The sequence below is a fragment of the Apus apus genome, chromosome 2 (assembly GCF_020740795.1).
Source record: "Apus apus isolate bApuApu2 chromosome 2, bApuApu2.pri.cur, whole genome shotgun sequence".
Classification (NCBI taxonomy): domain Eukaryota; kingdom Metazoa; phylum Chordata; class Aves; order Apodiformes; family Apodidae; genus Apus; species Apus apus.
Genome location: NC_067283.1, coordinates 127718345 through 127730069, shown reverse-complemented (window position 1 = coordinate 127730069; position 11725 = coordinate 127718345). Strand labels below are relative to the sequence as shown.

Below are 11725 nucleotides of genomic sequence, written 5' to 3'. Positions count from 1 at the left end.
GTGACCTCCCCCAGCCTGTATTCATATCTTGGGTTACCTTGACCCAGGTGCAGGACCCTACACTTGGCCTTGTTGGACCTCATGAGGTTCACCTGGGCCCACTTCTCCAGCTTGTCCAGATCCCTCTGGATGGCATCCCAGCCCTCTGGCATATCGACTGCATCACCCAGCTTGGTGTCATCAACAAACTTACTAAGGGTGCTCTCAATGCTACCATCAATATCATTAATGAAGATATTAAACAACACTGGGGCCAACACTGACCCCTGAGGGACACCACCTCTCACTGTTTTCCATCTGGACTTAGAGCCATTGACCACTACCCTCTGGACGTGACCATCTAGCCAGTTCTTTATCCACTGAACAGTCCAGCCATCAAAGCCATATCTCTCCAATTTAGTAAGGAGGATGTTGTGGGGCACCATGTCAAAGGCCTTGCAGAAGTCCAGGTAGATGACATCCACTGCTTTTCCCTGGTCGACTGATGTAGTCCCTTTGTTGTAGAAAGCCTCTAGGTTGGTACATTGACCTGTTTCTGGCACGACTACCCAGAGCAGGAAAGGCAGGAGTGATAGATTGCTTTAGAAAACTGTTTGCATTCCTTTCCTCAGAAATCCTTTTGATTCTTAACCTGTTTTATCTGGTAGGAGAAGAGATGAAAAGAGCTGGGTGTGACGATGAAGCTCAGCCGCGGCGCTGCAGAGGAGGCAGCGGCAGCTGGCCTGGGCGAGGTGCGTGGCTGGGCAGCAGCTGGTGGGTTCTGCCGTCCGGCTCCTGCTCCTTCCCTCCGGCACCCAGCACCCGGGGGCAGCAGTCAGCTGCTGAGCGCTGCTCAAGGCCAGAGCTGCCAGTTTTCACACCCACCCGCTGCCCGGCCTGGGGGAGAAGGAGATGGCTGCTTTCCATAAGGCTCAACTCATAAGGCTCCTCAACTCACAGCATTTCACACTCGGGTTGTTTTTCCTTCCCTTACATGGAGCAACAGGTCTTTGGATGCGGTCCAAATGCATCTGTAATCACAGATAGCTTTCTGGGAAATACAAGAGGAGCTCTCTGAAAGTTTCCAAGCAAGCTGTCACCTTAAAGCATTGCTACCAATAAACTGTGATATGCGGAGGGAAGAGATGCAGAAACCTGGGGTGGGCAAAAAACATGTATATTTATTCAAAGTGCAGATTTGGCAAAGCTTAAATGTTTTCTACAGGGTCATTTTAGTCTGGCTGAAATAATGTTTCTTACACTTTGTTCTTTCTTTAGTTTTAAGAGAAGTGAAATTCTAGGAATGTTCTTGCTTGATAAGACTTCAGCTGCTAGGACAACCACAGATAGAGACAGTTTGTTACCCCTATTACCCCTACCAAAATGCATTAGCATGTAATCTTGATGATTTTCCCTCAGCTTGCTAAAAAAAAAATCTAGCAAGAAAACCCAAAACCAACCCTAGACCTTCATGGAAATAAAATGCAAGCCTGGCTCTGTACAGACAGTATTGTTTGAGCAGCAGGAATGAGGCAAAACTGAAGTGGAGTCCTGTTGGGCAGTCCCAAAGCAGATGGAACTCATGACCTTATTGCTTTGATCAGATGGATACTTCAAGAGATGGTTTCAGCTGGATGATCTGGGATAATTCAAGAAGAGTGCCTGGGGAAGGACTACAGTATTAGCAAGTCTTCAAATCTGTAAAAGAAAGGCAGAAGTGCTTTGGAAAACAGATTGCTTTCTTCATTTGCAAGTCTGATGCAATGCCTAAATCTAGAGATAAGTTTAGGGTTAAAGAAGAAAATAAAACCATCTTATTTTGGGGGGTGAGGGAGGATGGCAGAGGGGAGAACAGGCAGGATTTAGATTCGCTGAGACAGGTCCAGAGAAATGAAGTCCATGGACAAATCAAAGTGAAAGTAAGAAAAGCTGACTTAGCTGGACAGATTTGAGCATCAGACATTTTAGGCAACTTTAAACTTGTTCTTTAGAGAAGGGAAATTAGTAGTTAGTTAGAAACATGAAACATTTGCAGTGCCTGCATTATAACCAGCAAAATAAGATCTTCTCTCATACAAACCTCCAGAAGTCATTAAGTTAAATCTATTGTTAATCTCACTATGATGTTTGCTGAATATAGCAAAGTTAGAGCTGTAATATTTTAGATATTCTTATACAGAAATTCCCATGTTATGTTTTGGAAGCCTATCACCTGCAAGTCAGTAGGAGCAAACATACCTGTATCACATCTCTTTGCAATGGAAAGAAAACAGATTTGCAAATAATTCTCTTTTCCTACTTTTCTGATATTCCTTTTGCCTCTGTCCCTGCAATCCATAGCACTGCTTGATGAGATTCACACTGCCAGCTGACTTGCCCCAGGAATGAGGGAACACATACATATTAGAGCAGTGCATGAGCAATGTCTGAGAGCATACGTTATTGTCATGCCATCTAATGAGAAAAGCCAGGGTCTCAGCCCTCAACACTACTCTTACAATAACCCAGCAAAGACAAGGGTCCAGAGGCTTGCCATTGTCTGCAGCCATATCTGCAATTTTTTCTTCTTCTTTAGAGCAAGTTTAGAAAAAGTAATCATGCGTATTTTAATTGCAAGTTAATGGTTTCAACCACCAGGTTTTGTTTTGGGCTTGATCTTGCTGTGCCTTGGAGTTAAGAGATTTCATTTCTGCTTTTAGTATTCCCACAAACTTAGCTTAGTGTTTCAGAAAAACTTTTTAGATTATTCTATTTTCACAGTCTATTTCTATTTGCAGACACTGGAAGCCCATTTAAGCATGTGGAGTACTTACTGGGTGGTCAAAAGTTCAGGAGGAAATAGGAGAACTCAGAATCACTAAAAGTAAAAATCTAGTGTTGGGTCCCACCAGACTGAGGTCTCCAAATGTCACAGTCCAGCAATGTAACTGGGTAGAGAGGTGCTGGTAACCATTCAAGGAAGTAACAGATTTGGTTTTGCTGCTGACAAAGTTTGACTCCTTTGGCAAAGTGACCATTCACAACAGTGCCCTGACTGAGTGAGGCTTGAAGCCACCATCACAAGCGCTTGGGGAGCATCAGTTCACTGCTGGGGACTGTTCTGCTGAGCAGAGGAAAAAGGACCTGATCATGTCTCCTGCTCACCACCTTCCCCAGGAGAGAGACAAAACCCACTGAAAACCAATTGATCTGTGAAACTTTCAAACCAACTGAAGCCAGTGTTTTGTCAAGTCAGTGTGTTACATCACCAGCACTGAAGCTGTAGTTACACCTTTTCCTCACTAAGCTGAAGTCTAACGCAATTCACCTGTCTTGAACATTAATCAGAAGGGTGAGTACCAAGCTGGCAAGCAGACATGGGCATCCCTTTACCTGTTCCTGTCTGTTCTTCAGCATTAGCTCACCCTTCTTGGCCTTACCCTGGGGCCTTAGAACTATAGTAGCCAGACAAGTGTTAGAAAAACCTTTAGAAAAGTTAGAAAAGCCAACTTTTTCTTGGCTTAAGTTACAGGAGTACCAGACAGTGTGACATGGTCCCTCCTCCCTGGCATGATGGAGCTGCTATAGCCCATCTTCTCAATAAATATTAGATTGCCTGAACAGGATGCTTGCAGTGAATGAAGCTACAGTTCCTTCCTTGCTTAGAGGAAAATCCCTATTTTTAATAACTTTCTAAAAAATACATACTTTTTCTTACTATGGACATTGTTGTGTGCCACCACCAACCCCACATAGAGGCCACATGCCTTTTAAGAAACAACAGAAGTCATTGTCAATAGCCTAATAGTCTTCTATGGCATGGGAAACTGTGCACACATCTCTTACTACTTTTTCATGCCCATTTTTGATTCAAAGAGTAGCAGAACCATAGAGACACCTGCATAAACCAAATACACTGCACCTCACTGGCAGTCACCAGTTCAATAGCTATAGCAGTTGAAGGAGTTGAACACTGTTGCCCTTCTGGGACAAGGACAATTTGGAAAAAGAAGCATTTATTTAAGAAGAGTACTGATAACAGTCATAACTGTGATTTGTTATTTTGTATTTTCACATTTAAGAACAAGCTGTATTTTTACTGTGACAAATCTATACATATCTGAAGCACCAAGAAAACTTTGGCACAGTCTTCACTTAAAAACTGACTTAAGGGACAAATCTCAACAACAGGAATAAGAATCCTCTTTCTCACATACTCTAGTGGAGGCAGCAATGTTTCTCCTGCATACCTGAAAAAGACAAAAGGATTTTACTATTTTGCTAATTTTTGTAAAAAGCTGTTTGTCTCGAATAGATCTCTACCACTGGTCTGACTTGAAGAGCAAGAGCTAATCCACCATCATCACCTTCCCATCCACTAATCTTCCCCACACAAATGCTGCTATACTGTTTCTGATGCAGCTTCTGTACCTCCTGCATCAGAAGCCACCCTCAAAGGTCACCCCAAAAACACGTGGCAGACTATCATTACTGTTTGCAGACTTCAGCTACATGAGTTTGTGTCAGTATCAAGAGACAGGGTTTCCATCAGTGACAAATTTATTTTGCCAGCTTTTTCTCATTGTGCTGGATTCTCACCAGCTTCCCCTCTTTGATTTACCTCTTGCCTGCTGTTGTTTCTTCAAAATCCCCTCACGCTTTGAAAGGAGCTTCTACACTTTTGAAGATGCTCTTGCTGTTGATGGTATTAGATCCCATCAGCACTGATAACCACAGGTTTGTTTAGTCAGGCTGCACAGCTCTTGCTGGTAAGACACTTCCAGCAAGTGGCACAAAACGTAGGTTTGCCTAAGGTTCCAGGCTCACAAGCCCTATGGATTCCTTCATGGCCATTAAGTACTCCAGTCTTTATCAGCAGGGCTCTATGACTTGAGCCTTTGCCCCAGAGAGCAGGTACGATTTGTATTAGATAACATCAATGCCACAAGCTTATCTCTTGTCACTGGAAGTATCTCGCAAGAAAAAGGAGGCCATTGGTAGGAGGTAAGATGTTTCCCAAGAGCCATGAGCTCCCAGATAGCTGCTTGCTTTGAAGTAAACAATCAGGTCAACCCACAGGCTGGCTTTCTTCTTGAAATTTTGATTCATCATGTTTGCAAGACATCTACGATTAGCTCAGATTCGCTTTAAATAGGTGCTGCCTAGGGAGGGCTCCAAATAGATTTGCATGGAACAGGTGCTTTGCCTCTCCCAAAAAACTCTTCCAGCAGCTCAAGCGTTGCAGGCAGCTGTTAAGTCTAAAGTACTGCCAACCCCCTCTCCCAGGCTATCGTTTTGAATATAAAAGCCCTATTTCCCCTCCAAAGAAATAAATGCTAATTGTAGTAAGCCACACACAGAGCAGTTCCCAAAAGGCAAGAAAGCAAGAGCAGGAACCCCGTTCAACCAGATCTCATCCTTTCTGTGCAGGGCACTGCAGCAATGCTCACCTGATACTTTCAAGAACTCATTATGCCATTACTGGGTTTGAGCTTTCAAGTTCCTACAAACTGCTGACACAGGGTGCAGTGTTTCTCAAGCCTATGAGCCTAAGTAAAAAAACCCAGGCTAATGACACAATCTTGAGGGTCCCTCAGAGTTTCTTTTTAAAGATGACCTGAGCATGTCATCTGAAAGCCAATCAGAAAAAGGCATTAGTAACTTCAATATTTATAATATGACTTTATTTATTTTGGGATTAGTGGAAAGTCAGTAAATATGCAAAAACTCAAAAAATAGGCCAAAACTAAGATTAGCTATTCTAGAAAAAAAAAAAAAAAAAAAAAAAAAAAAAAAAAAAAGAAATGCTATAGTCTGCAGTCTTAAAGGCACAGGAGTGTAACTAATTACACATGTACAGACATATTCAGCCCTCACAGCAATGCAGGCTGGTGACAGACTGGCTAGGGAGGAGCTCTGCAGAAAAGGTCCTCAGGGTCCTGGTGGGCAGTGGCTTGAGCCTTGGCAGCAGAAAGGTCAAAACCATTCTGGGCTGAATGAAGAGGGGCACAGCCAGGAGGCTGATGTGATTATTCCCCTTTCCTCAGGCTGCATCCAGAATGCTGCATCCAGAATACTGCACCCAGTTTTGGAGTGAGTTCAGCAGAGGGTCCCCAGGATGCTCAGGGGCCTGGAGCACTTGCCCTGTGAGGAGAAACTGTGGGACTGGGGTGGTTAAGCTTGGTTAAGAGATGGCTTTGAGAGTGCTTACAGCAGCCCCCAGCACCTATAGGGAAGTGACCAGGGAGATGGACCCAGGCTTATTCACAGCAGTGAGTGGTAGGAGGATGAAAGTCTATGTGGAAAAGCTGAAAAAAAGAGATTATCAGACTGGAGATAAGCAGACCTTTTCCCCCTGGCGAAGAGCTGGGCAGCAGTGCAGGCTGTCCAGGGAGGTTGTGCTGGTTCCGTCCTTGGAGGCTTCCAAGCCCAAACAGAGCACAGTCCTGAGCAACCAGGTCTGAGCTCAGAGGTTGCCCAGCTGCTGCTCTGGAGACTTCCTAACCTCCCTTCACTTCCAAATACCCCCATGGTCTTACATTCCTATTATAAAGATTTTTTTTCTACAATGTCATTACTTACAAAGTCAACAAGTATGAAAATACATGAACCTAACATGCCTAACAACCAGCAGAGTATTTCTAGGAAATCCACCCAAAGAAAATTACAGAGGCTGGAGTTTGCACTTATTAGCTGCTTTTTGCTGTAGGAATAATAAATACAGCCAAATGCAAAGTCTAATAAACTGCTTGACTGTGTTCTGCTTCCGTTATTCGTGACCTAAGCTGTGACAGATCTTAGAGGATCTGCCAAAGTGGACCTCATTCTGTCAGGCCCGTACATACCTTGCCTCAAACAGATTGTTCCCTGAACAGTGTGAACAGAAAACAAATGAGATGTCCAAGGACCTTTAGTGGGTTGATACCAGCACCTAACTTTGTGCCATAATTAGTCATAATTCTAGTCAGTGGGACATAGGTCTTCAGAAAGCACAGGGAGCAAAAAGGGGAGAAATAATATGTGCTGTTACTTTGCTTTTCACAGAACCCTATATCCCTCTGCATCATATAAAAGCAGAATACGGACCTCTTGGTCAACCGATTCCGGTGGTGCAATGACAAGGAGATCCCAATCAAGGGATGAACTTTTTTGCCTTGCCTTTCTACAGCCACCAGCACTCTCCCTTTCTGCCCCACATCCACTTCTGCAGGCATGCAGAAGGCAAACTAAATTATCCCAACGAGCCTTTCAGGTCTTGCAATCTAGGAACTTAGCTGTGCCCATTTGACATGGCAGGCTGAAATGAAAGAAAAGAGTATGGGAGAGAAGACAATCCTCTGTGGATTGAGCCTCTTATTTCTGAAAGGCAACACGATTTAATTGTTTGCCTTTAAGGTGGGTTGTTCTTGAACAACAAAAATAATTAAATAAAAACAAGATAGTGATCTTTGTGCTAGTAAGGGCATATGAGTAATAACACTATGACCTACTGGCAGAGGAGGGGTAGGGAAGGAAGGAAAACACTGGGCACTGGGACTCCCTCTTCATTGGTCATCCTAGAGCATCATGTGGCCAAGGCTCCTTTTTAAAGATAACTCCTGATCTCCTGGAGCTCATACTATCGTCCTGTCCTGCATTTCTGCCTCATCCTGTGGACGACTTCTCTCTAGCCTGACAAAATGTGTGACCAGTTTGTGGGCACCTGGAAGCTCCTTTCTAGTGAAAACTTTGAGGACTATATGAAAGAGCTGGGTGAGAACTGTTCTTTGGAGTTCTTGTATCTGGGACAGGGAAGGAATGCTGATTTTGAACTTTATTACTTACTTGACTTTTCTGCTATGCTGTTTTACCAAGGGGGTTTTAGTCCAATTTATTGTGAGCAGATAGTCTTAAACTGGAGAGCATGGATGTTTAAATTAGTGGTGTCAAACTCCTATAAAGTAAAAAAAACCTTGATTGGGAGTTTCAGGTAAGTCAAGTTTATGCATGCCTGCTTAACAGTGTTATAAATGGAAGTAAAACGTGTCACTGCAATGTTTTGTGCCAATTAGAGCTTATCCTTGAAAATACGAAGCGGTGTAATGCTAGAGTGCAGCAAGCTTCTCTGTGTCTAAAAGCAACACACCTAAGCTTCTTCATATTGTTACCAGACTAGGATTCTGATTGTCACAGCTGTTATACTGAATGAAACTCCAGAGCTGCCTCCAGTGAATATTAACAAAGAAAACTGCATGGATTCATGCAGATGCTTGCAAAAGATTTGAGGGATAACACCCTTCTCTACAGGTGTAGACATCTTGCTTAGAATTAAAATTGGGCTTTAAAAGGTTTCCATATTCATTTAGTGTGGGGGAAGTATGGGGTAACTTGCACTGATTGGATCTCTGCATGCTAAAAAGCTGGGGGTTATTTGGAGATTAGGGGTAAAATACTCAGAGACTTGTGCAGCATTCAGTGAGACAGCTTCCAGTGAGACTATTGCACTCCTAATCTTTACCCCAGATTTTACTCAGGACGTAACCATTGCCAGCTATTTCTTAATCATTTCCTTTTATTCAGCCTAGCCCCTGATAAATATAAAAAGGTCTTGCTTTTTTGTTGTCGATTTTTCCTTGTTTGTTTGTTTGCTTGCTTTTGTGGATTAGAAACTGCCTTATATTTCTGCTTATTTATTTGTAGATGCACTTAGTGTACATATCACCACAGTTGTTTCAAGTGTGCAAATATCTGGCATTAAAATCTTGTCTCAGCCTTCAAAATATTGCTTTTACTATTCTGACAATGACAGAGCTGAGAATTTCCTTATGTCATCCCACCCAGCTTGGTCCATAACCATACCAAGCTAGTGAGATGTTACCAAGGAACCTATACAACACAGAATTAAAAAATTCAGAAACTAGTAAAGAAAGCAGGACCCAACAAATAAGAGAAAAACATTAAGTAAAGATACAAATTTCATAGTGCTCTGTCTTATTTACAGGTGTGGGGTTTGCTACCAGGAAAATGGCTGGTGTGGCCAAGCCCAATGTGACCATCAGCATCAATGGGGATGTGATTACCATCAAAACAGAAAGTACCTTCAAAAATACAGAGATCTCTTTCAAGCTGGGTGAAGAGTTTGATGAGACCACAGCAGATGACAGAAAAACAAAGGTGAGTCCAAAACCGGCACTTTTCAAATACAAATATATCTCTCAAAAGGGATGTGAGAGCAGGAGGACAGAGTGGTGATTTTGACACCCAAGGCAGAATGCTGCCTTCAAAGGTAAGAGTGCTGCGGGTGCTTGGTGCTTCAGTGCTGTTTGGATAGGGAGGTATTTTTCTCTTCAGCCTGGAGCACCCTGATGAAACAGTCACATTTTGCTTTTTTTCTTTGGCAGAACGTTGTAACCTTAGACAGTGGCATACTGAACCAGGTGCAGAAGTGGGATGGAAAAGAAACTACCATAAAGAGAAAAGTGGTGGATGGGAACTTAGTGGTGGTGAGTGCCTTTTTGTTGCTTAATCTTTGAATTAATTGTGCAGAATTCATGTTTGGTGGATGTGTTGCACTGGATTCAAACACAGGGAGTGAAAGTATCTGAAAGGGCTGTGGACACTTGGCAAGAAGTCTCTCTGAATGAGTCTGGAGCATCTATTAAAACTGTAATGGTACTAACCTTATGAAATTGTACTGTGGTGCCTCTTCTCCCTTCAGAGCAATATATGGCTAGGAACAAGCAGGGAGAAAAAACAACAACCCCAAGAGGGAAATGTTTATGTATCAGAATTGTGAAGTCCTGAAAAATACAGAGGAAGCATTAGCAGCATCCATGTTCAGTGTTCCTCTCTGTTCCAGTGCAGAATGCTCCTTCTGTTCACCTCCACTGAAGACCCAACAGCAATCTGTGGGAACTGTACTGTTGATCACCAACAACTGGGTCAATAATATGATGTTAGAACAAAAAAAAAACAACTGTGTATCCAAGCTCTGTTGATTGGTGTTGTCTGGTCAGGGAGCATTGTGCTTGTCTCGGTGCCAGCAAGGCCCACCTGCAATTCGGGGTTTCCCAGCACTGCTCTCCAGCTTTAGGAAAGACACTTTGAAGAATCTGGGAGGAGACTACTGTTGAGTTCATAAAAGGCAGCTGAGATTCCGACATGCTACAAAACAACACACATACATGAAATTCCTGAAGAGTTCTGCCCTCCCCTAGAGAAAAACTTGTGTCCACAAATTCATTATTAACATTTATTTGGACAGAGACCAGAAGAGAACAAATAGCAATAGCTTTTAATAACTACTTCATTAGGAAAGATTGAAGAAAACAGAGTTTGATCTAACAGAAAAATAAATGAGGACACAGCCCAACATGCAGAGGCTGACACGGGCAGCTGCAAGTCTGAAAGCTGTGTAGGACTCATGTGTGTGTGTTGTGCACATGGTTGTGAGGAAGAAAAGCCACAGCTACAGAAAGTGAAAGGAAAAAAAAAGCTAATGCCCAGCTCCAGAGTCCCATCACTCCCTGTAGAAAAGTGAGGAGCCTTCTTCAGAGGCTTTTAAGAGGAGATTAGAAATCTCCCAGAAGTGGCTGAAACAGTCCTTGGATGTTCTTTCAGTATTTTGCTTTTATGAAATATTTTAGACTTCTGCTTCTGAAGCTCTCAAATTTGAATTTCACTGTTTTGGCAACTGGCTTTAAGGAAGGTAAATGAAAATTTTTTCTTATACTGGCTCCCAATGGATAAATAATTCTCTGACTTCTGACTGACAATTATTTAGTGAGAGTTAAAAGCTGATTAAATTTTCCTTTCTTTCCAGGAATGCATCATGAATAATGTTACGTGCAAAAGAGTGTATGAAAAAGCATGAAGAAGCCATCTTCACATAGGACTAATGCTTAAAGCTGGAGAAAAGCAACTTAACCAAAGGAGAAAAACTCCACAAATCGATTTTAAAGAGAACTGTGCTTTTTACAGATATATCCCAAAAACGTGACATGCAGCTGGTTTAATTTGTTGTGGCTCTTCAATAAAATGTTCTGCTTTCTACAACCCACGATGGTGCTGGAGTTTGTCAGAAAGGGGGCTTGGGGGATGCAACAGGGGACAGGATCTGTGTGGGAGAGCATCACAAGTGCCACACTCAGCAACTGTGACCTGTCTCACTGGGGAAAGAGGGTCAGAGAGGACCCAGAGAGTGGCACTTGTTGTGTAAGAAGGATGGATATAGACCTGGACACAAAAAATCCTGCTGTGAGCACTGCGTGCAGGCCACCCCCTGAAAGGAGTTGGTGTGCAGCAGGGGGGATAGCGGGGCTGCTCCTCTGGGCTTTGAACAACAGTGTTATCCCCAGGCTGGGGAGGAGGGCAATTGCTGTGCTTGCCCAGTGTTGGCTTCCAACATGAGTGGGGAACCAGGCACCTCCTCTGCCCACAAATGCCAACAATTTTAAACCCAAGGATCGCCTGGAGTGCTTTGATCTTGTCTTCTTCCACCTCAAGTGTGAACTGCTGTAACTCTCAGCTGTGGTTATTTTGTTAATGTCCCTTTGCTTAACAATTCTTTTTGTCCTAGATTAGGCAAAAAAAGCCTTGAATTAAGAATCATAGCCTTGCTAGTGGTACACCTTTTGTTATATATATATATATATGTGCATTTTCTACTAGCTCATTAGGTTAGATCAGTCATGGGAACATGAGCCTCTCTAGAAGCAAATCCCTTTGGACACCATGTTTTTCAACTCTTATTCCTGAACTACCTGCTTTTACTGCCCTTAATCCTGGC

General features: G+C 43.0%; 1 protein-coding gene across 1 annotated transcript; it reads left to right on the top strand.

The window, feature by feature from the left end:
* The first annotated feature begins 7517 nt into the window (after positions 1-7517).
* Positions 7518-10992, top strand: LOC127381336 (fatty acid-binding protein, adipocyte). Its single transcript, XM_051611566.1, has 4 exons — positions 7518-7710; positions 8939-9111; positions 9339-9440; positions 10760-10992. Exons 1-4 carry the CDS (start codon positions 7638-7640, stop codon positions 10808-10810), a joined length of 399 nt encoding a protein of 132 aa, XP_051467526.1. The 5' UTR covers positions 7518-7637; the 3' UTR covers positions 10811-10992.
* Positions 10993-11725: the final 733 nt, after the last annotated feature.

Coding starts and splice junctions, on each gene's coding strand:
- LOC127381336 (XM_051611566.1), top strand. CDS start 7,638: ATGTGTGACCAGTTTGTGGGCACCTGGAAGCTCCTTTCTAGTGAAAAC. Junction 7,711..8,938: donor GGACTATATGAAAGAGCTGG/GTGAGAACTGTT, acceptor TCTTATTTACAG/GTGTGGGGTTTGCTACCAGG. Junction 9,112..9,338: donor CAGATGACAGAAAAACAAAG/GTGAGTCCAAAA, acceptor TTTCTTTGGCAG/AACGTTGTAACCTTAGACAG.